Source organism: Phyllopteryx taeniolatus, chromosome 13 (assembly GCF_024500385.1).
Source record: "Phyllopteryx taeniolatus isolate TA_2022b chromosome 13, UOR_Ptae_1.2, whole genome shotgun sequence".
In the NCBI taxonomy this organism is placed as follows: domain Eukaryota; kingdom Metazoa; phylum Chordata; class Actinopteri; order Syngnathiformes; family Syngnathidae; genus Phyllopteryx; species Phyllopteryx taeniolatus.
Window position 1 is genome coordinate 27,004,829 of NC_084514.1, and position 26,354 is coordinate 27,031,182.

The 26,354-nt window shown below is 47.1% G+C and overlaps 1 protein-coding gene across 3 annotated transcripts in view; it reads right to left on the reverse strand.

The window, feature by feature from the left end:
* LOC133488257 (P2X purinoceptor 3-like) overlaps positions 1–26,354 on the reverse strand; it is a 115,661-nt gene that overhangs the window by 84,354 nt on the left and 4,953 nt on the right. For all 3 annotated transcript variants that reach the window (XM_061795898.1, XM_061795899.1, XM_061795900.1), the window contains exons 2-5: positions 23,771–23,906; positions 23,628–23,699; positions 4,331–4,400; positions 4,113–4,206 (exon numbers count right to left, since the gene is read on the reverse strand). In XM_061795898.1, the coding sequence (XP_061651882.1) occupies positions 4,113–4,206; positions 4,331–4,400; positions 23,628–23,699; positions 23,771–23,906 (372 nt within the window). The remainder of the gene's footprint in view (positions 1–4,112; positions 4,207–4,330; positions 4,401–23,627; positions 23,700–23,770; positions 23,907–26,354) is intronic.

Consider the following 26,354-nt stretch of genomic DNA (forward strand, 5'->3'; position numbering starts at 1 on the left):
ACCACCGCGCGTTTAAACTTGGCTGAAGCCCGGCTCCTTGATGTTGAAATGCAATGCGTTGAGGCGGAGGCTCGGATAGCCGACCTAACTGCTGCAGCTGATGCTGCACAGTTGCCGTCAAAAGACATCCCAAGCCCCTATCTCGAGCGAACTAACTTCCAGAGTTCAACAAAAACAGCTACAAGACGCTTATGGCGAGATTACCCACTTAAAAGCCAAATTGGTAGAATTCGCCGAGCGACCGTCTAATGACCAAGTGCTTGAATTACGGGCCGAACAGCAGCAAGCAACTCTTCTGCTGCGTCAAGCTTCCGGTGACATCCAGCGGCTCACCCAACACACTGAAACGCTCAAACCAGAACGCACCAAAGAGATGGAACAGTCCTTCCGAGCTCAAGACACAGATGGCAGTCCTGGAGATGGAGCTGTCCCGCCTCCAACAACAGCTCCGGGACCAAGACGATGAGTTAGCCCATGTCAGGCGTGAGCTATAATTAGCTCGATAGGTGTCCGCTGATTCTCTGACTCATCCAATCGCTCCGGCCCCTGCTACAGACAGCCGGGGGCCCTCCCTCGCCAGAAGTGTCACAGGGCCCGACAAAACTCCAACCTTTGGGCCAGAACCCACCTTCAGGTGGCGCCGTGCAACCTCCTCACGGGTGGCGGCCCCACAAGTCACAGCTTACCTTTTTGACTCACCCCCGACTCTTCCTCTACCCAGCGCCGCTCCAGGTATAACTCTAAAAGATTTAGACAAAGTTGCGCGCTACCTTCCGAGGTTTGCACCTAACCCAAACGGGTCACACGACACAACCGCGTACCTTAGAGACCTCAAATTTCACCTTAAATGATTCCCTTCCGCTACTACTGATGACAGATTCTACCTTATTAAAGTTACGTCTAGCCGAGAAGTAAGTAGCTTAATTGAACGACAACCAGCTTATGTGCCGGCCGATTACCCGGACCTCTGCCAAACATTGTCTCAAGACTTTGATGATCCAGAGGCCGCAACCGGCTTATCTGCAGCCCTCACAGTTAAACAGGGGAGACTTGAGACACCCCAAGCTTATTACTGCCGGTTGCGTAAAGCGTACTTTGGAAATTTAAATGAACCGAATATGTAAGAGGACAAAAATTTCAAAACACTCTTTGTCGAAAACCTAAATCCGAACACCAGGCACCAGCTGGGTGTAGCAGCGTGCCTGCACACAATGTCCAGTGCCCAACTACGTGAACTGGCCACCAAGGCTTTCACTAAACAAAAACACCCTCCCTCTAAAACACAAGACTCGGGAATCCTCTTCACAAACGAACCACCGCAGATGGAATTAGAGGGAGCTACGTGCAGCACGCATGCGACTGACACACAACGTTCTGGCGATGTTAAACCTGACAATCAAAAGAAGTCGTTTAATCCAAAAAAACAATCTCGGCCCACGTACAACAATGGTCCTCGTAACCATGTCAATCCAATGATATATCAAAATAATGGAATGACCGCAACTCTATTTCGCGCCACACTTACATGTCGAAACAGGGTACATGCAATGACCAGCCTAAATCTGACTCGTCTAACCGAGACCCTAAAACAACTAGTGACAACCGGGAAAAAGGCTCCCGAACTAACAGCTCTCAAAGGGAACGTAGCGCCGTGGCAGAAGAATTACTTGAGGTGCAGCCTGTCCACAAACAAAAAGCGGGACCCACCAGTAGGACCAGACCTGACCAGAGCCACAGAGGACAACTTCTGACATTGCTACAAGCCAGTGGCCGTGACCTTCAGCTGCAATGTTGCGCACTATCTGTGCATTTTCAGTGACTGAGCCAAACACCTTAACTATGCTCCACTGGACAATTGGCCCCATGACGTTAGTCCATCCGGTCAACATGTTTCCAATTGAATCTGTCCCCTTGCTCATCGGCCAAGACCTGCTCTGCCGCTTCAAGCCAGTAATTTATTACAAAAATCTTCAGCTGTTGGCGCAGGTGGAACAGGCATTACCACCACCAACATGGGAACTGTCCTCAGACGGGTGCCTGGTGTTGGACCAGACCTGTCAGGCCGCCCATCTTCAAGTGATGACACCCCCACTGATGACACCGCCGAGTCCTCTGTGCCATTTTAACCCCCCCCTGCCCAACCTTAGCATGAAACAAATGATAGTCAACACACGGAGACCGGACCGGTCAAGCAGGTCCAACCTCCGTGACAGCCTCCATGGTATGCCAAAGACTACACCAAGTCCGCCAATGCAGAAGCTCGACCGAGACACTGGTGAAACCGAATGCGCAGCGCTGCCGCAAACTAAAAACATCCATCCATCCATTTTCTACCGCTTATCCGGGTCAGGTCGAGGGGGCAGTAGCTTTAGCAGGGACGCCCAGACTTATCGCTCCCCAATCACTTCATCCAGCTCTTCTGGGGGGATCCCGAGGCGTTCCCAGGCCAGTCGAAGGACGTAGTCTCTCCAGCATGTCCTGGGTCGTCCCTTAGTACCATTGAGACACAACCTCGGGGCTTCCAGTCCGAGATCCCCACCACAGGACAATGCATAGCTAACGAAGTAACCAATTCCTGGTAGCTAAGCAACACGCTGACAGAAACCATTTTAGTTCTCAACGCTTGCAGTGCAACCCTTAACCAAAATAGGCAGATCATAACCACTCTGTTGTCGCTGCCCCTAACGGATTATGCTCACAGGTTGAGTACCCCTGAGCTTAGTTGAAAGCATCCTTTCTAAAGCTCGAGCAAACCCCATTAGCCCTATCCAAGCTCACTTTACTTTTTCTCTCGCGAGTTCCACTGTCTTGTATGTCAACCTTGAGTTCCGAGAAATAGCCTTCCTTGTTACTCTCCCAATTATCGACTCCCGCAACATCTATCGCCTAAAAGACGTAATTTATATTGGCATCTGGCAGGGCTACACTTATGTCCGAGTCAGTACTCCTGCGGTCGTCGCCTATCATGATAGTAATCCTAAACTGTATCTGGCGCCAAATTTTCACATGCATCCTCACAAAAGACATCCATTACCTGTGTCCCAGTAAGCCGTTCATCCGAGATGTAGCGGATGGGATTTGTGGCCTAAAGCGCATGAAGGATGGGTTGCGTTGTTGACCAGAAGCTACACCTCGCTACCAGGTTTAAATTAACGAGAACTGGAACCCCAGCTCTATGCATTGCCGGTACATGCTCATTCCACCCTGTTCCCTTGTAGATTCCCATGTTAGATTTCATTAAATTTTCTTTAAAAATTCACTACCTGTATCATTTGTGTGTCTTTGGGTTCGACAAACGACCTCTGGTTACCTCTTATCTAATTCATGTAGCAACCTTCAAATTACGAGACTGATAAAAGGTTTGTCGTCACTTTGTCCTGAAGTTTTATACATCTAAAAGGTGACGTGGTGCTCCTTTACGAGACAAATTAGTTTGATTTTCACATTAAAGCGTAAATCGGACTAACCCGGAAGTGAATGCAGGCGTTTACCGATCTTTTCCAGATTAATTAAATGTTTATTTAACCCCCATATACGCTACAAGGGTCTATTGGGAAATCAAATTTCAGATTCAGGAGGAGCAGTGTAGCTTTCTACCTGGCCATCGAACTGTGGACAAGCTCTAACAGCCCTCAACAGAGTCCTAGAGGGTCCTTAGGTGTGTTTTGTTCACAGCAGCATCGAGATGGCATTCAACCGTGTCTCTTGAGGAGTCCTGTAGGGGATGCTTTGGCGGTATTGGCTACAGGACCCTGTGATACAGGCTATTTGGTCCCTGTACAGCTAGAATCAGAATTTGCTCAGCATTACTGACTGTAAGTTGGACTCGCTCAAGGCTTCCCTTTGTCACAGATTCTGTTGCTTTATGGACGGAAATTCTAGGTGCAGCTGAGGTGTGGAGGGGTCCGATTTGGTGAGCTCAGTATTGTGTCTCTTCTTTTTACAGTGATTATGTTGGTTTCATGACAATCTTAAACAGTCAGAAAAGGGTGCCCTCTCCAGGCTAGGATGAGATCCAGCCCCAAGTGGAGGAGTTCAAGTATCTTGGTGTCTTCTTCCCGAGTGCGCGAAGAATACATATACTGTACATACTGTAAGTCACAGGATCTTACGTTTTTATGGTATCAATCTCAGCAGGACACCACCCTTTAATTTCACAGGTCTTGATAGTGGCTTTGAAAGCAACACATCTTCCTGTAAGAATTCCTGAGCAGCAAAAGAATAAACAGTTGTTTAATTTAGTTTTGTAGACTTTCATTTGCATGTAAAGTATAGACGACTGGTGAGATTGAGCTTTTAATAGACTCGTACAAAGAGACCATAAACTCACCATAACTTCCTGGCTTGTTAACAAACCGTGTGCAGTTGCTGTCATGGGTACAAATATATTTATCCTCACTCTAAAAAAAACACACAATTCCCCAAAATTATTAAAGCTGCATAAATTAACAATATATCAATACAGATACATGTTTGACTCAGGTTTGAACGTTTCTGTATGGCGTTACCATGTAAGGGTTCATTGTAGTTCTTTTTAAATAATTTTAATTTAAAAAAATATACATTAATTAAATTTTAATTGTAATTTTTTTTCCCACAGTCTAAATTGAAGTGCTGCTGGTTTTGCTTGTATGATTTATTTGGGACAGGCACGGTAGTGACTGGTTAGCATATCTGCCTGACAGTTCTGGGGACTGGGTTCAAATCCCAGCCCCGCCTGTGTGGAGTTTACATGTTCTCCCCGTGCCTGGGTGGGTTTTCTCCTGGAACTCCGGTTTCCTCCCACATCCCAAAAACATGCGTGGTAGGTTGATTGAAGACTCAAAATTGCCCGTTGGTGTGCATCTGAGTGCGAATGGTTGTTTGTTTCTATTCCTGCAATTGGCTGGCGACCGGTTCAGAGTGTACCCTGCCTCCTGCCCGAATATAGCTGGGATAGGCTCCAGCAGCCCGCGACCCTAGTGAGGATAAGCGATAAGGACAATGGATGGATGGATGGATTTCTTTGAGTTATAGCAAATGTTTTTTAGACATCTATGTCACATTGTATTTTTTCCCCTTTAACTTTGTAGCAAAAATGTGACAAGATGAATGTTTTTCCGCTAAAAAAGATTCAAAGCCATCAAGCACCCTTCATGTTTAGTGTAACTAATACGTGTAGAAAAGCAACACAATGAATCCAATACAAAGGCAAAGTGGAGGAAGCAAGGTCAATAACCCAGTGGTGTGCCTTATAGTAGAAGTGAAGATATGCGAAATATGAGGTGGGTAGATCCCTATACAGAGAAAGGACAAGAAAAGAAAGTACAGGGAGATAACATCTATTAACATTTTTTTTGGACCAAATCCATACACCACAAAGTCTACAAATGTTTTTCTAAACCCCTGAGGGCTAGATTGTGATCATGCACCCCCTACTACTCTCTACCACCATAGAAGAGTTTATCCAGCCATTCACTTTCTTCTTCTTATCCGGGGTCGGGTCGCGGAAGCTGCAGCTTAAGCGGGGCAACACAGATTTCCCTCTCCCCAGCCAAATGGTCCAGCTCGGGGAGCTTCCGAGGCATTCACAAGCCAGCTAGGAGATATAGTCCCTCCAGCGTGTTCTGGGTCATCCCTGAGGCCTCCTCACGGTGGGACATGGCCAGAACACCTCATCAGGGAGGTCTCCAGAGGGAATCTTAACCAGATGCCAAAGCCACCTCATCTCTCTCCTCTCAATTTGGAGCAGTGGCTCTACTCGGAGTCCCTCTTGGATGACTGCGGTTCTTACCCTATCTCTAAGAGAGAGCGCAGACACCCTACAGAGGAAACTCATTTTGGCTTATTGTATCCACAATTTTGTTCTTTCGGTCACGACCCACAGCTCATGACCATACAGGTAGGTGAAGGTAGGAATGTAGATTGATTGGTAAATGGGGAGTTTATGACCATAGAGAGTTGCAAATTTCAATAAATTAGATCAAAAACCGCGGCACGGTGGCCGACTGGTTAGAGCGTCAGCCTCGTAGTTCTGAGGTGCGGGGTTCAATCCCCGTCCCCTCCTGTGTGGAGTTTGCATGTTCTCCCCGTGCCTGCGTGGGTTTTCTCCGGGCACTCCGGTTTCCTCCCACATCCCAAAAACATGCATTAATTGGAGACTCTAAATTGCCCGTAGGCATGACTGCGTGTGCGAATGGTTGTTTGTTTCTATGTGCCCTGCGATTGGCTGGCAACCAGTTCAGGGTGTACCCCGCCTCCTGCCCGATGACAGCTGGGATAGGCTCCAGCACGCCCGCGACCCTAGTGAGGAGAAGCGGCTCAGAAGATGGATGGATGGATGGATAGATCAAAAACCATCCAGTAGCAGGCGTCACTTCCAGCTCATTCTTTTCTCCTAAATTAATTAAATTTGTATTTAACCCGTGTACGCTACACAGTGTTGCCACAGTTACCTTGAAAAAGTAACTTATTTACTTTACTGATTACTTGATTCCAAAGGTAAGTTAGAAAAAAGTAACATTTTAGTTACTTTCAGCAGCTGCCAAGTGGCAGGAATATTATCCACAGTACAAAAAAAGCATTTACCGTACCCATTACTTGCTAATGTACGCCACACAAATTACAGAATGATGTCATCAACATGAACCAATAACTTAAAATATTAGTGTAGTTGAAGCCACATTAAATGAGAAACTTAGTGCAGACTTGAAATGCCAACACAGTATAGTAAGTACCTACATGTAAACAAGCACACCATTCTCAGCACACAAGAGTCTTAACTGATAGATAGATAGATGGATGCCGTTTGTGGTCCATGAAGGCAACTGTGTGTGTGTGTGGGTGTGGGTGGGTGGGTGAGTGGGTGTGTGCGTGTGTGTGCGTGTGCTTGCGTGTGTGTGCGTGGGCTTCTGTGTGCGTGTACATAAATGTAAAATGTAGTGCCGGTTTGATATTGGGGGCATACCTACTTTTCATTGTAAATATTATTTAAGTAGTGTAAGTCTTTCAGTGAGTCAGTCCTTAACCTCCATGACCATAACCGATTTATGACCACGCACTATGAATAATTAACCCACAATGCATTGCGCACTTAATACGCCAATACAACGGTATTCTTAGGATAAACAAAAAAGTAACAACAATCAAATACACATTTTACAAAGGAAAATAAAAATAAAGTGGCGATAGTGAAATCGTGCATTTTTTTTGCGCTTTTATGGGACTGCACCCTCACTGTGCATTGTAGAATCAACAATCACCTCCTAATCGCTTTCTGCCACTTATTGAGAAATCAGCAGTCTGCGTGAACAGTTAAATGCTATTGAATTGCTGGACTGCGGTTTTTCCAAGTCACCAGTCACAAATCAGTACTTCATTGATGACTCAAAAGCAACTATTTCTGGTTTGAAAAAATACCGTATTTTCATGGCCATAAGCTGCACTTAAAAGTCTTACATTTTCTCCAAAATGGACTGGGCACCTTACAATGCGGCGCGCCTTATGTGTGCACCGATTTCCAAAATCTGTAAATGTTCTTGTGTGACTTTGATGAGCGCTCCGCTTGACTGACAGGGAGCATTTCCTGCTGACACGGTGCTTATATAGAGGAAAGGCGGACATGACTGAGGACAGCTTCCATCCATCCATTTTCTACCGCTGAGCCGAGGTCGGGTTGCGGGGGCAGTAGCTTTAGTAGGGACGCCCAGACTTTCCTCTCCCCAGCCACTTCATCCAGCTCTTCCGGGGGGATCCCGAGGCGTTCCCAGGCCAGCCGAAGGATGTAGTCACTCCAGCGTGTCCTGGGTCGTCCCTGGGTTCTCCTCCCGGTGGGACGTGCCCGGAACACCTCACCAAGGAGGCGTCCAGGAGGCAAACAAATCAGATGCCCCAGCCACCTCATCTGGCCTCTCTCGATGTGGAGGATCTCTCTACTCTGAGATCCTCCCGGATGACCGAGGTTCTAACCCTATCTCTAAGGGAGAGCACGGACACCCTGTGGAGGAAACTCATTTTGGCCGCTTGTGTCCGGGATCTTGTTCTTTCGCTCACGACCCACAGCTCGTGACCATAGGGGAGGGTAGGAACATAGATCGACCGGTAAATCGAGAGATTCGCTTTTCGGCTTAGCTCATTCTTTACCACAACAGATCGATATCTGCATCACTGCAGACGCTGCACCGATCCGCCTGTCGATCTGCCGTTCCATTCTTCACTCACTCGTGAACAAGACCCCAAGATACTTGAACTCCTTCACTTGGGGCAGGATCTCATCCCTGACCTGGAGAACTATGGTTTCAGATTTGGTTTCAGCTGCGAACTGCTCCAGTGAGAGTTGGCGATCACGGCTTGATGAAGCCATCAGAACCATATTATCTGCAAAAAGCAGAGATGCAATACTGAGGCCACCAAACCGGACCCCCTCTACGCCTCGGCTGTGCCTTGAAATTCTGTCCATAAAAGTTATGAACAGAATCGATGACAAAGGGCAGCCTTGGCGGAGTCCAACCCTCACCGGGAACGAGTCCGACTTACTGCCGGATATGCGGACCAAACTCTGACTCCGGTCATACTGGGACCGAATAGCCCATATCAGGGGGTTCGGTACCCCATACTCCCGAAGGATCCCCCACAGGACCCCCAAGGGACACGGTCGAATGCCTTCTCCAAGTCCACAAAACACATGTAGACTGGTTGGGCGTACTCCCATGCACCCTCGAGGACCCTGCCAAGGGTGACGAGCTGGTCCACTGTTCCACGCCCAGGACGAAAACCACACTGCTCCTCCTGAATCTGAGATTCGACTTCCCGACGGACCCTCCTCTCCAGCACCCCTGAATATACCTTACGAGGGAGGCTAACCCTCCACCACTGGGGCCTTGCACCGAGGAGCTTTTTAACCACCTCGGTGACCTCAACCCCAGAGATAGGAGAGCCCGCCTCCGAGAACCCAGACTCTGCTTCCTCATGTGAAGCCATGTCGGTGGAATTGAGGAGGTCTTCGAAGCTCACAACGTCCCGAGTCGAGCTCAGCCGTCCCCCATCCCCACTATACACAGTGTTGATGGTGCACTGCTTCCCTCTCCTGAGTCGCCGGATGGTGGACCAGAATTTCCTCGAAGCCGTCCGGAAGTCTTTCTCCATGGCCTCAATGAACTCCTCCCATACCAGAGTTTTTGCTTCAGCGACCACCAAAGCTGCATTCTGCTTGGCCAGCCGGTACCCATCAGCTGCCTCAGAAGTCCCACAGGCCAAAAAGGCCCGATAGGACTCCTTCTTCAGCTTGATCCCTCACCGTTGGTGTCCACCACAAGTCCAATGACACGACCACAAAGTCGATCATTGAACTGCGACCTTGGGTGTCCTGGTGCCAAATGCACGTGTGGACACCCTTATGCTTGAACATGGTGTTCATTATGGACAACCCGTGATGAGCACAGAAATCCAATAACAGAACACCGCTCGGGTTCTGATCGGGGGAGGGGGTTCGTCCCAAACACGCCTTTCCAGGTCTCACTCTCATTGCCCACATGAGCATTGAAGTCCCCCAGCAGAACGATGGAGTCCCCAGCTCCAAAAAGGGTGGGTACTCTGAACTGCTGTTTGGTGCATAGGCAGAAACAACAGTCAGGACCCGTCCCCCCCACCCGAAGGCAGAGGGAGGCTACACTCTCGTCCACCGGGGTGAACCCCAACGTACAGGCGCCGAGCCGGGGGCCAATAAGTATACCCACACCTACTCGGCGCCTCTCACCGTAGGCAACTCCAGAGTGGAAGAGAGTCCAATCCCTCTCGAGAGGACTGGTACCAGAGTCCAAGCTGTGTGTGGAGGCGAGTCCGACTCTATCTAGTCGGAACTTCTCGACCTCACACACCAGCTCGGGCTCCTTCCCTGCCAGAGAGGTGACATTCCACATCCCTAGAGCCAGCTTCTGTAGCCGGGGATCGGATCGCCAAGGTGCCCGCCTTCGGCCACCACCCAGCTCGCACTGCACCCGACCTCTATGGCCCCTCCCACAGGTGGTGAGCCCATGGGAAGGGGGACCCACATTACCCTTTCGGACTGTGCCCGGCCGGGCCCCATGGGTGCAGGACCGGCCACTAGGTGCTCGCCTTCGAGCCCCACCTCCAGGCCTGGCTCCAGAGGGGGGCCCTGGTGACCCGTGTCCGGGCAAGGGAAACCTAGATCCATTTATAGTTTTCATCATAGGGGTCTTTTAGCCGTGCTTTGTCTGGTCCCTCACCTAGGACCTGTTCGCCATGGGTGACCCTATCAGGGGCGTGAAGCCCCAGACAACTTAGCTCCTAGGATCATTGGGACACACAAACCCCTCCACCACGATAAGGTGATGGCTTCCAGGAGGGGTGAGGACAGCATGCGGCCGTTAAAGGAGGAAGGGTGCACGTGAAAGAGGACGCTAAGGGCACGCCCCCGGTTGGTATATAGTGCCGGTATGTGCATTGTGCAAAACAACATCGGTTTGGCTAAGGACCCCCGAAAATGGCACCTACGAAGAGACACGTTTACGAAGCACAGTTTAAACTGCAAGCTGTCAGTTTCGCGGAGGAACATGGGAATTGAGCAGCCGCGAGAGGATTCAAGATCAACGAATCCATGGTTCGCAAGTGGAGGAAGCAGGAAAACGAGCTTTGCCAAGTCAAGAAGACGAAGCTGAGTTTCTGCGGAAACAAGGCGAGGTGGCCTGAGTTGGAAGACCAACTCAAGCAATGGATTAATGATCAAAGAGCAGCTGGGAGAAGCATCTCTACAGTCACCATTCGACTGAGGGCAATAACGCTTGCAGAAGAAATTAAAATCGAACATTTTCAAGGAGGTCCGTCTTGGTGCTTTCGTTTTATGAAACGGCGCCATCTATCCATCCGGGCAAGGACTACTGTGGCGCAGCAACTTCCGGCGGATAACAAGGAAAACCTGGCCATCTTCCGCTCCTATTGCAGTAAAAAGATTGCCGACAAACACATCCAGCCCAACCACATCACCAACATGGACGAGGTGCCCCTCACTTTTTCCCGGTGAACCACACTGTAGAGAAGAAGGGGACCAGCACGGGTGCGATACACACAACGGGGCGTATGTTTTAGAGTGCATGCATGCTACCATATGTTTTAAGCTAGCGTATGTTTTACCATACCTGCGCCCAATAATACGGTGCACCTTATGTATGTGTTAAATACAGAAATAGACCCCGTAACTGAGACTGCGCCTTTTAATACAGTGGGCTTTATGGTCGCGAAAATACGGTAACTGTCGTCTGATTACTATCCCGGGGAAAGTAATGCGTTACTTTGTTCGTTACTCAAAATGGCGGAATTTTGGAGTCACGCCTTACCGGCATCACTGCACAGTCGGTAGTGGTTAGCACATTTACCTCGCGGTTGATAATGTCTGTATTCTGAACTCTCTCTTTCTGTGTAGCTTGCTTGTTCATTTGAGCCAATTTTCAATGCATCCATTCAAAAGAGGATGCGGACTAGTTGCCCATACATCCTGTGATTGGTATGAAATGGTTCAGGCTAACAAATACTGAGCTCTCTAAGACCTTGGGACTTAAAGAGCTTGAGCAGCTTAAAAAGCTCCAAAATATGAGTATTGTTCCAGTTTGAGCTTGAAGCATGCAGAACAATTTTATGTTTTTGAGTATTTCAGAAAGGGTTTTTTTCACCTCTTTTTTTCCTTCTTCACCAGATTCACTAATAGCCATAACTAGCAGGTAACCATTTGATAATCTCACTGACAGTTACATCAACGCTAGCCAGTCTGTCACGGAGAATGCCAAAAATAAAAAATAAATAAATGCCAAAAATAAAATCATGAAAGGAACCATGCTGGACATGCAACGAAGAAGCATGCGCGACAATCTAATTTTCTAGGGCATTCCGGAAAATGCACTGGAAAACCCTGAGGCGCAGGTTACAAAGTTCATGATATCCCCACTCAAGATACAACAAGATACAGTCGACGAGATTACCTTTCACCCTGTTCATTGATTAGAAGGACCCTGTCCAGGAAACTGACCACGTCCGATCATGGCTAAATTTAAACATCCATCCATCCATTTTCTGCACCACTCATCCTCACTTGGGTCACGGGTGTGCTGGAGCCTATCCCAGCTATCTTCAGGCGAGAGGCGGGGTACACCCTGAACTGGTCGCCAGCCAATCGCAGGGCACATATAAACAAATAAACTAAACTAAATTAGATCAAAAACCAAAAGTATAATATAAATCAATCAAAACCATTGACACTCACATTCACACCTACAGGCAATATAAAGTCTTCAATCAACCTATTATGCATGTTTTTGGAATGTGGGAGGAAACCGGAGTGCCCAGAGAAAACCCACGCAGGCCTTTTTCTTCACGCTAATTTCACTTGATTAACTTGTCAGCCCATTCTGCAATTATCATGGAAGACGACTTTAACTTACTCTTAATCTCGTCGTAGATTGCTAAAATCTAGCATAAATAGCATAGCATAAATAAGAGAGTACACATTATTTTCATCGGTATACTGCTCTTTCCCCCTAATTTATTTCCCCTCTCAAACATCAGTGACCAAGCACAGATTTCTCTTGACTTAAATATTGTGTCAAATCTGGTACCTCTACCAAAATGGCTCTAAAAATTTAGTCAAGTCGGGTACCTCCACCAACATGCCACTTTGAAACCTCTTGATTAAAATTTGTGATGAAGGAATGAGATGACTTTTGAAATTCAGTGAATGCTCAACCATATCCCCATCTCTGCTTTGGGAAACCGACAAATCTGTAATGAGAGGTTGAATCATATCATACTCTTCGTACAAGAAAAAACAAGAACTAAAATTACAAAATGAAATTGAGGAAAGAATTAAACATCTCGGAAGAATATGCAATGAAACTGACAGATATGCTCAGAAACCAACTTCAAAAGACAACTCAAAGTCAATTAGATATCATATCAAAAATAGGTTTTTCTACAAGATTCACCAACTGAGTACAATTTAAAAAAAATAAATAAAATCTAAAAATCTTTCAAATCTGACCAATTTCTTGCAAACCAACTTCAATGCAATAAAGAAAAATCATTAATCACAGCCATTCAAGATTCAAACAGCAACTGTGCAACAGTCACTGCTAGAAATAAATGAAATATTTGACTTTTATTATTGCAGCCTATATGCAACTTAGAACAACCCAGGTCAAAAAGAAATTGAAACTTTTATTAATGATCTAAACATTCTTCAATTAAACACAGAAACTAAAGACAGTCTTGACCCTCCTTTAACTATCACAGAATTACATTGTGCATTAAAAATATGCAATCAGGAAGAGTGCCTGGCCCGGACAGAATTTCGGTCAAATTTATTAAACGTTTCTGGTCAATACAAGTACCTCTATTTTTCAGAACAGTCAAGGAGATAAAAGATAAAGTCAAATTAGTCGCCACAACAACAGGTACGATCAAACTACAACTAAAACCGGCTAATTATTTGCCCTTATCACTGATTAATGTAGATATCAAGATTATCTCGAAAGCCCTTCCAGCGAGACTTGAAAAGGTACTCCCGTCGATAATCCACAATGACCAGACAGGTTTCATTAAAGGTCCACAAATATTGTCAGACATCTATTAAATTTAATAAGCATGTCACAGCGTAAAAATCTAAAAGCAATCATGATGTCACTTGACAGAGAAAGCTTTTGGTAAAGTTAACTGGTCTTTCCTGTTTCCAGTACTTTGCAAATTTGGCTTGGGAGACTCATTTATAGTACATTGAATAGCAGCATTATACAACTCGCCAAAAGCGACAGTGACCACGAATGGGATCACATCACAAAGTTTTACTCTACAAAGAGGACAAGGATGCCCACTTTCACCAATGCTATTTGCAATATTCATCGAACCACTTGCAACCGCGATGCGTCAGAGTGCTAGTCTTAAATATACAGATTTTATTTACAAAAACCCTAATCATCTCTTGAAGCCTTTTTCAATCTAATCAAGACATTTTCACAATTATCAGATTACTCTATCAATTGGACAAAATTGACACTACTCCTTAACAGCGGATCAAATCCCAGATTGCTCCAGTCCTATAGGAAAAATTAAGTATTTAGGTATTAATATTTCACCAAAACTCATTACACACCACTTCTGGAATAAATCTCATCTCACTTAAAATGCTGGAATAATTTACCGATATCACGCTTGGAAAGAATAGCTACAGTAAAAATGAACACCTTACCTCATATAAACTATTTATTCTCAATTATTCCATTTAAACCCACATTAAAATGGTTAAAAATTTTAGATTCTCCCATAATAATATTTTATCCGAAGAATAAGAAAAATAGAATGTTTATCCACTCTTTAGAAAAGTAAACAAGAGGGAGGCCTAAATGCTCCCAAATTTAAACCCTATTATTTACCTTACCAATTACAATACCTCCTCTTATGGATGCACCACAATGAGGAGCATCATTCTTGGGTAAAATTGGAACAGATAGACTACAATAACATTAAACTCTCAAAACTCCCATTTATTTCTACAAGACTCAAACGCTATAACTGTTTCAGGAACCCAATAATCGCATTCACCTTAACAGCTTGGTGGAAAAGCTGAGAAGCTACAGAACTTCAATTATCCCCAGTTTGCTCTCCCAGTCTGGCACAATCTCCATCCATCCATCCATCCATTTTCTGAGCCGCTTCTCCTCACTAGGGTCGCGGGCGTGCTGGAGCCTATTCCAAATGTCATCGGGCAGGAGGCGGGGTACACCCTGAACTGGTTGCCAGCCAATCGCAGGGCACATAGGAACAAACAACCATTCGCACTCACAGTCATGCCTACGGGCAATTTAGAGTCTCCAATTCATGCATGTTTTTGGGATGTGGGAGGAAACCGGAGTGCCCGGAGAAAACCCACGCAGGCACGGGGAGAACATGCAAACTCCACACAGGCGGGGCCGGGGATTGAACCCGGGTCCTTAGAACTGTGAGGCTGACGCCCTAACCAGTCGGCCACCGTGCCGCCAGTCTGGCACAATCTCAATCTCAATTTTTAAATCAACTTCATACCCGTTTATTTTAGCACATGGGAACAATGTGGAATTGACCACCTAAAACCACTATTTAAGAATAACATTTTTATGACACGTGATGAATTGTTCCAAGAATTTCAAATTCCTTCAATACAATAAATTAAAAACAGCAATAAAAAAATAGAACCCCAACATGTCAGAGCACCCTCCAACCAATAGTGAAGATTCTCCCACAAAGAACAAAAAAAAACTCTCAAAAGTTCATCTATTAATCTCTAGTACAAAATCAATGCACTTACCAATCACTAAATGGGAGGAAGCCTCTCCTATGTCTGCTGACTGTAATTACTGGATGTAGATATGTAACGTTTAAATAATACGTTTAGGATGACAAAAAATACAAATTTCCCTCTAATACAACATTAAGTGGTCCATGGAACATCCATCCATTTTCTGAGCCGCTTCTCCTCACTAGGGTCACGGGCGTGCTGGAGCCTATCCCAGCTGTCATCGGGCAGGAGGCGGGGTACACCCTGAACTGGTTGCCAGCCAATCGCAGGGCACATAGAAACTAACAACCATTCGCACTCACAGTCATGCCTACGGGCAAGTTAGAGTCTCCAATTAATGCATGTTTTTGGGATGTGGGAGGAAACCGGAGTGCCCGGAGAAAACCCACGCAGGCACGGGGAGAACATGCAAACTCCACACAGGCGGGGACGGGGATTGAACCCCGCACCTCAGAACTGTGAGGCTGACGCTCTAACCAGTCGGCCACCGTGCCGCCGTCCATGGAACACACTTTACTTAATACACTATGTGTAAAATGGGATTCTCGTCATCTAATATATGCACGCAATGCATTAAAAATACTCCAGACACCTATTTTCGTGCTATATGGGAATGCACACCTATTCAATGCTTTTGGACTTTGGTTATGCAGAAACTCTCCTATATTTTGAACTGAGGGATTCTACTTTCCCCAAGATTCTGTGTACTTGGTGAATAAAACATAATCTAACTCCCCAAAAAATATTCACAATCAATACTTGTTGCGTTAGCTATCGCCAAGTAAACAATTTTACCACACTGGAAAAATATATAATCTATCATTATTAGCACCTGGTTAAATTTCATCACAGAATATACCTGTATTACATTAGAAAAAATATATGCTAAAAATACAAAAATTATCTATTTCATAATTACACAGATAGCTTCTCACCCTTCTTCAACATGCTGAACCTAGATATTTTATTCCTCTGCCTGAGTAGAGTGCCATCTGACAATAACAACATTGTGATGTAAATGGAAAGTAAAGTTTTGTCTTCTGTATTCTTTGTTGTTGTTGTTGTTTATTTTTTCCCCTCTTATTTATGTATTTATTTATACATTTTACCTACTTTTGCTCACATTTTAAACTGATTTGCACAATTAAAGGACAGATACATGGATTGGCGATCTTCTTGCCCCTATGATTGTGGTGCCGGCGTCTGTGGGGGTGAGATTTTCTTTATTCCTTCCTGGTCTTTGATAAGGAGGTATGGATGACTGGGCTGGCCTCCGGGTGTGCGCTGGTGGTGGACACACTCATGGGCGCCTCGGTTCCCCGTTCCGGCCGCCAGTGGGGGGTGATGGCGCCCACTGTTACTTCTCAGGCCTGCTTCCTCGCACGGGGGCAGGGGGTTCTATCCTGGCCATGTGCCTGCTGTGCGGTTTTGTCGCTGCCTGGTCTGGGGGTGGGTCCACTTTCTGCACTCTGTGGCGTGTAGCGGGTGCTGGCTGGAAATGGGGGAGGTTCCAGGGGCCCATACTGCGGGGCTGGGTGTGGCGGTCTTCTCTCCCTGTTGTTTTCCCACCATGCTTCTTAAATCACTCACTTAGCACACACACACACACCATTAACTGTAAATATTTTTTCATTAGTCACATCTGGGCATACACACATAATCAGGACTTCTTGGGGAGGTTGATGTGGGGTCAGGATGATGCGGGTGTTTTACCAGGATTCAGTACATCAGTGCTGCGGGTGTTGGACCAGGATTCAGTACATCAGTGCTGTTTCCCAGTCTAGATCATTTGCTCCTCCGCCCTGCCTGCCCCCCAAGTGTTTTAATACATTACACACACTCATCCCCTTTTTTCTTTTAATGGCAGTCATAGTAACGGGGAGGAGGTGGGTTTTCACTGGGCTCATGGTGGTGCTTCTGGGGTGTCCTTCTGGCTGGGCGGGTGCTTGTGGTGGGGGCGTCAGTGGCTGCTCTCTGGGGTGACCCCTTATCGTTCCCTTGTTAGGCACCCCTATCTGCCCTTCTTTCCACCATCTCACCATCTGGCTGTGTGGGGACTAGCGTTGGTGGGGGGCACCTCACTCTCCTAGGGGTGGGGTGGCGCTGGCAGGGCACGTGGGCCAACAGAGGGAATGGTGGTTTGCTGGGTGGTGTTGGGCCCCTGCAGCCTCCTCTGGTTGGCCAGTGTTGGGGCGCCTTGCTGGAGCCGGTGGAGCACCCTAGGTCCCTAGATGCTCTGGGCCCGACCCACACTTCTCAGGTTGGTGGGGTGGGGTCTTCAGCCCCTGTGGGCTTTAAGACGGTGTCTATTCCCTTGCATGTGTCCATAGACACACACACCTGGGACTTATTTGCTTGGTGTGGAGCCACTCATTGCTATAAATACAGTATTCATCACGATGCGAACTTCCTGGGTATCCCCTCACTTGCACTCTGTTTCTATAGAGGTTTAGAATTTATATAGCCACTCCCACCACACTTCAGTTTTACAGCCGGGTCCACTACCTCTGACCTGCATGTTTCCCCACCTGTCCTTGTTCTGTCCAGTCCTGTCCTAAATTGTCGTATCATTCCTTCACAGGGTGTAGCACTACTGCCCAATATAACAAAAGTAATCTATCATTGTCCTAGGCATTTGATTTATTTTACTCATCTTTTTTACAGTTGGTGTCTTGTCTTTTGTCGTCTTCTCTTCCTATATTATTTAGTTACCTTTACACTGTCTTTTTTCTGTCACTCCCCTTTAAAACTGTGAAACAAATTTGCAATAAATTTTCCATCAGAATACAAAGAACCACAGTGGCAGTTTAAAAACTCGACTGTGGCCCAATAGAACTGTTCTGGGATGAAAGGGATAAAGATAATACATTCTACTTGACCTAACAGCTGAACAGGACCAAAAAAAAAGGACTCCCATGCGCGTTCCTGGCACGACACGCCCTCCTACAATATTATTGGCTCCAGGACACATGTCGCTGCCCTATGATTGGCTGCTGTATCCCGGTAGAACACACCCTACTGTTTCCTGACGGGAAAAGATGTCAGTAGATTTAACTGTGGCAGCAATAATATGAATCCCACTAACCCTAATCCTCCTTATCCTAACCTTAACCCATCCTAAACCGCCTTAGCCCCAACACTAGCCCTAAACTTAACCATAACCAACTTGTTTTTATTCCATTCAAATTTGATACTTTTGGGATGGTCATCTTGTTACATCTGCGTAGCCTGCCCTTCTCGCGATGCGGGAGCCAATCATGTTGCAGCGGGGCGTGTCTTGCCAGGAACGCTTGTCGGATTCTTAATACCGCTTCTTTGAAGTAAAGCTCTCCAGCAAAGCCACAGTGTGTCATGGGTGTGTTTTAGGGTTGTTGTCTTCCCCCTGTCTCGTAAACACCTTATCCTGAGAGCATCTTCCGCACCTGTGCCTCGTTTACCCTAATTACCCCATGCATTTAACCTCCTGTCTCATTCTTTCTGGTCGCTGTACCTTGTTGTCACGTTCCAGCATTCCTTGTTTCCACATCACCGACTCAAAGTAAGACTAGACCCTGTTCTGATTTTTGACCTTGCCTCTTTGCCTCACGTTTTTTGGATACTGTAGCCTTTTTCGGATTGCCTGCGTGTATACCGAACTCTGCTCATTTATTAAACTTCTCTTTTTTGAAAACTGTACATCTGTTTTGGAGTCGTGCATTTTGGGTCCTTTGCTCTGCTCCGTTCATGACAGAGTGTGTCTTTCTCATGTTCACGACATCCCATCACCACACTGGTGTCAGAATGGGGATTGCAGATGGTGACCACACTCCAAAGGTTTGAGGACTTCATAGCGTGATTGACAGAAGACAAGGAATGGATTGAGGATGGATGGTCACAATGTGAGGAGCAAGCCCCGCCTTCAAGAGCATTTCATGGGAGTGAGAAGCACTTCCTGCGGCCGGGGGCTCCTTGATGAGGTGACAAGAAACCCCCGCCAACCAGAGAGGTACTTCCCAGGACCTGCAAGCACTTTCTGCAGCATACGTCCTGCAGCCGAATGTAGCTGCAGCTGTTTAGGCAAGGGTTGTGTAACTGGACGGCAACACAGACAGGCAGCAGTGCAGGGCCCTAGCAAACACTAAGTTAACCGTCTCACTGCTAAGGCCTAGGGTCTTGCCTGGAGCCACTGGCCCCAAATCACCAGGATGGAGGTCCATCAAGCAGTGCATCACCACTGTCACTGAGGAAAATGCAATAGCAGAAACTGGTCACTAACTAATGAGCGACAACAAGGCAGCTCATTCATCACAACACGACACTCACTCACGGTGCTTAAATAAATAAAGCGCCAGTTAGTGAGCATTAATAAAATAAAAGGATTTGGATGAACTCAAATAATGTCTTCTACTACGAGGGAATAACTAACAACTACCTAAAAATAAACAACACGTGCAACAAGGGAGACTAAAACTCTGCACCTCCTGTAAGGTAAATGTAAAAGGAGCGCATGTATATTTTAATTATCCATCCATCCATCCATCCATTTTCTGAGCCGCTTTTTGGTCCACCATCCGGCGTCTCAGGAGGGGGGAGCAGTGCACCATCAACCCTGTGTATAGTGGGGATGGGGCGCAGCTGACCGCGACTCGGGACGTTGTGAGCGGGTGGGGAGAATACTTCGAAGACCTCCTCAATTCCACCGACACGCCTTCCCATGAGGAAGCAGAGTCTGGGTTCTCTGATTTGGGCTCTCCTATCTCTGGGGTTGAGGTCACCGAGGTGGTTAAAAAGCTCCTCGGGGTGGATGAGATTCGCCCAGAGTTCCTAAAGGCTCTGGATGTTGTGGGGCTGTCCTGGTTGACACGCCTCTGCAACATCGCATGGACATCGGGGACAGTGCCTCTGGATTGGCAGACTGGGGTGGTGGTACCCCTTTTTAAGAAGGGGGACCGGAGGGTATGTTCCAACTCCAGGGGGATCACACTCCTCAGCCTCCCTGGTAAGGTCTATTGAGGGGTGCTGGAGAGGAGCGTCCGTCGGGAAGTCAAATCCCAGATTCAGGAGGAGCAGTGTGGTTTTCGTCCTGGCCGTGGAACAGTGGACCAGCTCTACACCCTCGGCAGGGTCCTCGAGGGTGTTGGGAGTTCGCCCAACCAGTCTACACGTGTTTTGTGGACTTGGAGAAGGCGTTTGACCATATCCCTCGGGGGTCCTGTGGGGGATGCTTCGGGAGTATAGGGTACCGAATCCCCTGATACGGGCCGTTCGGTCCCTGTACGACCGGAGTCTGAGTTTGGTCCGCATATCCGGCAGTAAGTCGTAATTGTTTCCGGTGAGGGTTGGACTCCGCCAAGGCTGCCCTTTGTCACCGATTCTGTTCATAACTTTTATGGACAGAATTTCAAGGCGCAGCCAAGGCGTAGAGGGGGTCTGGTTTGGTGGCCTCAGTAATAAATCTCTGCTTTTTGCAGATTATGTGGTTCTGTTGGCTTCACCAAGCCATGATCTCCAACTCTCACTGGAGCAGTTCTCAGCTTAGTGTGAAGAGGCTGGTATGAGAATCACCACCTCCAAATCTGAGACCATGATCTTCAGTCGGAAAAGGCTGGCGTGCCCTCTCCAGGTCGGGGATGAGATCCTGCCCCAAGTGGAGGAGTTCAAGTATCTTGGGGTCTTGTTCACGAGTGAGGGAAGAATGGAACGGGAGATCGACAGGCGGATCGGTGCAGCGTCTGGAGTGATGCAGACTTTATATCGTTCCGGTAAAGAAGGAGCTAAGCCGAAATGCAAAGCTCTTAATTTACCGGTCGATCTATATTCCTTCCGTCACCTATGGTCACGAGCTGTGACCGAAAGAACAAGATACAAGCGGCCGAAATGAGTTTCCTCCGCAGGGTGTCCGGGCTCTCCATCAGAGATAGGGTGAGAAGCTCGGTCATCCGGAAGGATCTCAGAGTTGCTTCTCCTCCACATTGAGAGGAGCCAGATGAGGTGGCTGATTTGGATGCCTCCCAGACACCTCCCCGGTGAGGTGTTCCAGGGACGTCCCACCGGGAGGAGACCCCGAGGACGACCCAGGACACGCTGGAGAGACTACGTCTTTCGGCTGGCCTTAGAACGCCTCGGGATCCCCCCGGAAGAGCTGGATGAAGTGGCTGGGGAGAGGGAAGTCTGGGCGTCCCTGCTAAAGCTACTGCCCGCGTGACCCGACCTTGGATGAGCGATAGAAAATTGATGGATGGATGGATGGATGAATTGTCTTATCTTTTATGAACAGTACTTTGTTACAGCTGCGGTTTTTGTTAAAGTGTTATATTGATCGTTGAGATGAGTTACAATAGTCATAGTTTTATACTGCTGTTCTCAGACTTTTTGTGTCAGGTTTTTTTTTTGTCTCTTTTTATCTTTTTTCACTGTCTGACTGCATTTTCCAATACATATCCATCACAATATAATTTACTACAAAGGGAGTACACCAAACTCCCTGCTGCACAGAAAAATTATCCCTGTATAAAAAGGTATCTGTGATTGCCTGGCAACCAGTTCAGGGTGTATCCTGCCTCTCGCCCAAAGTCAGCTGGGATAGCCTGCAGCACACCCGTGACCTTAATGAGGATAAATGGTAAAATGGATGGATGGAAACATCCTTATCTCAAACATCCTATGGCTTTCTGTATTCGGATTTGCTATCTTGCCATATTCCAGCTTTCCAATTGTGAGCATGTTAGCATTTTTATAATACTGATTTCAAATTGTACCCATCCACAGGTCATGATGTAAAATCCTTATTGGGTGGCCATCACGGTTGTGCTACTCATGTTGCATCTTGGTGTATGTTCACATATCAACTGTTACCATATCATCAATTCTCATTTGGTAATGGACCACAGGGCATGATGTAAAATCTTAATCGGTATTGTAGTTTCTTTGGTTCTTTTGTTGATAAGCTCGCGGAACGAGTCAAAGATCAGACCAAGAAATAAATCCAATTTTGTATCAATCAAATTATCAGAATCATACAACCAAGTTTTTACAGCATGCTGGAATTCAGCCGAGTCAAGACTACTGAGTCTTCCTTTTCAATGGATGAACAGCTTGTCCTAGAGTTCTGTCCCCTTTTAACTGTTACCTCAAATTGCCATGTTTGGTACAAAGTGTGGGGAGCTTCCAGTTATCTTTTGAAGGTGATATAAAGTTTCAGGGTGTGAAAAGTCTGGGGGTGACCAAGGGAGTTTATTGCAGGGAAGATAACATGTAAATCAGATAAGGGTGTGGGGGTGTGATGCATGAAAGCTCCCAGCAGGGTGGATACTGATCCAGCAGAGACCAGATGTCGAGGAAGACAATGGCTGCGGGGAGCCACTGTAAACATGAGATGCAAGACTGTGGGATGGCGTCTGTAGACGGCGTCTGGATTAAGCTCTTCAGTTAAGTGTCAGCTGTTCAGCTTTCACATGCAATTACTACAGAAATGTAATTTTCCGGTTTGAGGCGCATCACTTAAAACTCAAAACTATTTTCTTTCTTCTATCTTTTAAAGATATGTTTTATTACAGTGGATGTAGACGTCTTTTAATTACATTGACATCTTTTCATCCTTAGTTGCATCTCAAAATAATTCTGCTGTCAGTGGTCAAATTTCGTCAAGGCTCTCTCAAATCTCTGCGAAATCAGGGACTATTGCAAGTGTCATTGAGGAAGTAGCACCACTTAATCTATTCAACAAAAAAGTGCATAAAAAATTTCGACTGGTACTGTATATACAGTTTATTTGCACATATGAAAGTTAACCTTTTCGTCATCATTGTTAAATGTCTGCTTTAAAAGTAAAAACAGAGAAAAAACTGCAAGCCCTTTGTACAGTTCCAATTAGCACGTCAATAGTTTTTGCGCTGCATTATCTTATATTGTGTTGTATCCAATTCTCTCCTCATATTGTATCCTAAATGAATTATCGTATTATATCGTAAACTTATTGAATTGTATGACATTGTGACCTGTGAAAACACATCTGCAATGTATTATTGTTGGCAGTGTAAAGTGATACATATCGTATTGTCCTCAGTGTTGGAACTGCAGACCTCTACTGATAGCACCACATGACTATTTTTTCCATGCATGCAAGAAAGTCAGGTGCTCCATTCCCCATTACTATTCTAATTGCAAAACTGGCCTCCTCCATCGAACAATTAACCCGGTGACCCGTTTTTACCAGCCCCAATCATATAGGAAGAACAGAAGGCCTTGTGAGGATGAACGAGAGCAAGAAGGAGAGGGAGAGAGAGACATAATTGTGCTTTACTGTTTTGCAATCATGATATTGACAGGGGCTGACCTCTGGACAGTGGCCTTGGACTTGGTTTTCCGTTGTTATCAATTTGGTAATGATGCAGAAGACAGAAGCTCCCTAAACAAATATACGAGAACATCACCAACGTATAGTATGCCACAGAATGTCAGCAATATAATTTTTCATACCTGTGTTGGCGTGACATAGTCTGCAACATCCATGACTTTGTCATTGTGGACTCCAAAACCTTTTACTTTTGTCATCACTGAAGATTCAATTGCTGTGTCCCTCACTTGGTAAGCCTTTTCATAAACAAATACCCACCTGAAATGCAATGTGAAAAAAAATGAAAGCATGAAACAGTATAGGTCACATCGCTTACGTGGTTTGAGGTGAGTGATTGGTAGGTGACTGACTTCTTCAGTCTAACTTGTAAATATACCATTAGGTATGTTAGACCCTGGTTGAAATCAGCCTGTTTTTAGGGGTCAATACTTTCTTATGTAAATGAGCCACTGAAAATTTGTCCCCCTCAACTGCAGTTCGTGCCAACACGAGCATGATTTTCATTACCATGACGACTCAGGCGGCTCATGGGATTGACCAAATCCGTCAAAAACAAGACTGGACAGTGACATAAACTGGCGCCAAATTGTCACCCAGCTTGACATTACGTCACTATGCAATGCAACACAATAGAATAGAATAGAATAGAATCGAATAGAACTTTATTGTCACTGTCACAGGAACAATGAAAATCAGTAAAGCCAGTAGTGGGTGGTGCATTTCGGATATGGGGCTTCACTCAGCAGCCAAATCTTGACCTCGCACCCCACCCCAACAAGACCCCCCCCCCCACCCCATTGACGAATGAGAAAGTTTGCACAGCACCAAAGACCCCAGTTCACTGATGCACTTGGATGGGGAAAACTTACATTCGAAAATTGTGTCTGGTGGCCACAGAGGCTGGTGACCAAAACAGTTCATGACAAACCCAGTTTATCTTCCATTACAACATTCAACTGTGTCGCGAGCCTACTGGGCTAATTGATTATGCTGCCATTGTTTAAAATTCTATAACACCGCGCCAGACGCAGGTGTTACACTTGCATTATTAGAGGGGCAGTGCCCAGTAGACTTGCAACACTGCTATCGGAATCTATTTCAAAGGCAGCTAATTAGGCGAAAACCAATCTGCACACTTTCAGCCTGACACGGTCATGACCCCTTGGCCGGACGCGGGTCACTGGGGCCCCCCTCTGGAGCCAGGCCTGGAGGTGGGGCTCGAAGGTTAGCACCCGGTGGCCAGGCCTGCACCCATGGAGCCCGGCCAGGCAGACCCCGAAAGGGTAACGTGGGTCCCCCTTGCCCTGGGCTCACCACCTGGGGTTGGGTGCAATGTGAGCTGGGCGTTGGCCGAAGGCAGGGACCTTGCAATCCAATCCCCGGCTACAGAAGCTAGCTCTAGGGATGTGGAATGTCACCTCTCCGGCAGGGAAGGAGCCTGAGTTGGTGTGTGAGTTTGAGAAGTTTCGGCAAGATATAGTCAGGCTCACCTCCACACACGGGTTGGACTCTGGTCCTCTTGACAGGGGTTGTACTCTCTTCCACTCTGGATTTGCCCACGGTGAGCTGCGCCGAGCAGGTGTGGGTATACTTATTGCCCCCCGGCTCGGTGTACATTGGGGTTCCCCCCAGGTGGACGAGAGGGTAGCCTCCCTCCACGTTTGGGTGGGGGGGGGGGGGGGGGGGGGTCCTGACTGCTGTTTGTGCCTAGGGACCAAACAGAAGTTGGAGTGGGTGCTTGGACTTCTGTGCTCCTCACGGATTATCCATAACAAACACCATGTTCAAGCATATGGGTGTCCATACATGCACTTGGCACCAGGACACCCAAGGTCGCAGTTCGATGATTGACTTTGTGGTCATGTTATCGGACTTGCAGCCGCATTTCTTGGACACTCTGGTGAAGAGAGGGGCGGAGCTGTCAACTGATCACCACCTGGTGGTGAGTTTGCTCCGATGGTGGGGGAAGATGCCGGTCCGACCTGGCAGGCCCAAACGTATTGGGAGGGTCTGCTGGGAACATCTGGCAGAATCCCCTGTCAGAAGGAGTTTCAACTCCCACCTCCGGCAGAACTTCACCCACGCCCTAGGGGATGGGGGTGGACATTGAGTCCGAGTGGACCATGTTCCGTGCCTCCTTTGCTGAGGCAGCCGACTAGAGCTGCGGCCGTAAGGTGGTCGGTGCCTCTCGTGGCGGCAATCCCCGAACCCGTTGGTGGACACCAGTGGTGAGGGATGCCGTCAAGCTGAGGAAGGAGTCCTATCGGGGGTATTTGGCCTGTGGGACTATTGAGGCAGCTGATGGGTACCGGGTGGCCAAGCGGAATGGAGCTTTGATGGTCGCTGAGGCAAGAAATTGGGCATGGGAGATGTTCGGTAAGGCCATGGAGAACGACTTCCAGATGGCTTCGAGGAAACTCTGGTCCACCATCCGCCATCTCAGGAGGGGGAAGCAGTGCACCATCAACACTGTGTATTGTGGGGATGGACCACTGTTGACCTTGACTCAGGATGTTATGAGTCAATGGGGAGACACTCCTCAGCCTCCCTGGTAAGGTCTACTCAGGGGTGCTGGAGAGAAGGGTCCGTCGGGAAGTTGAATCTCAGATTCAGGAGGAGCAGTGTGGTTTTCATCCTGGCTGTGGAACAGTGGACCAGCTCTACACCTGGAGTCCTGTGGGGGGGGGGGGGGGGGGTGCTTTGGGA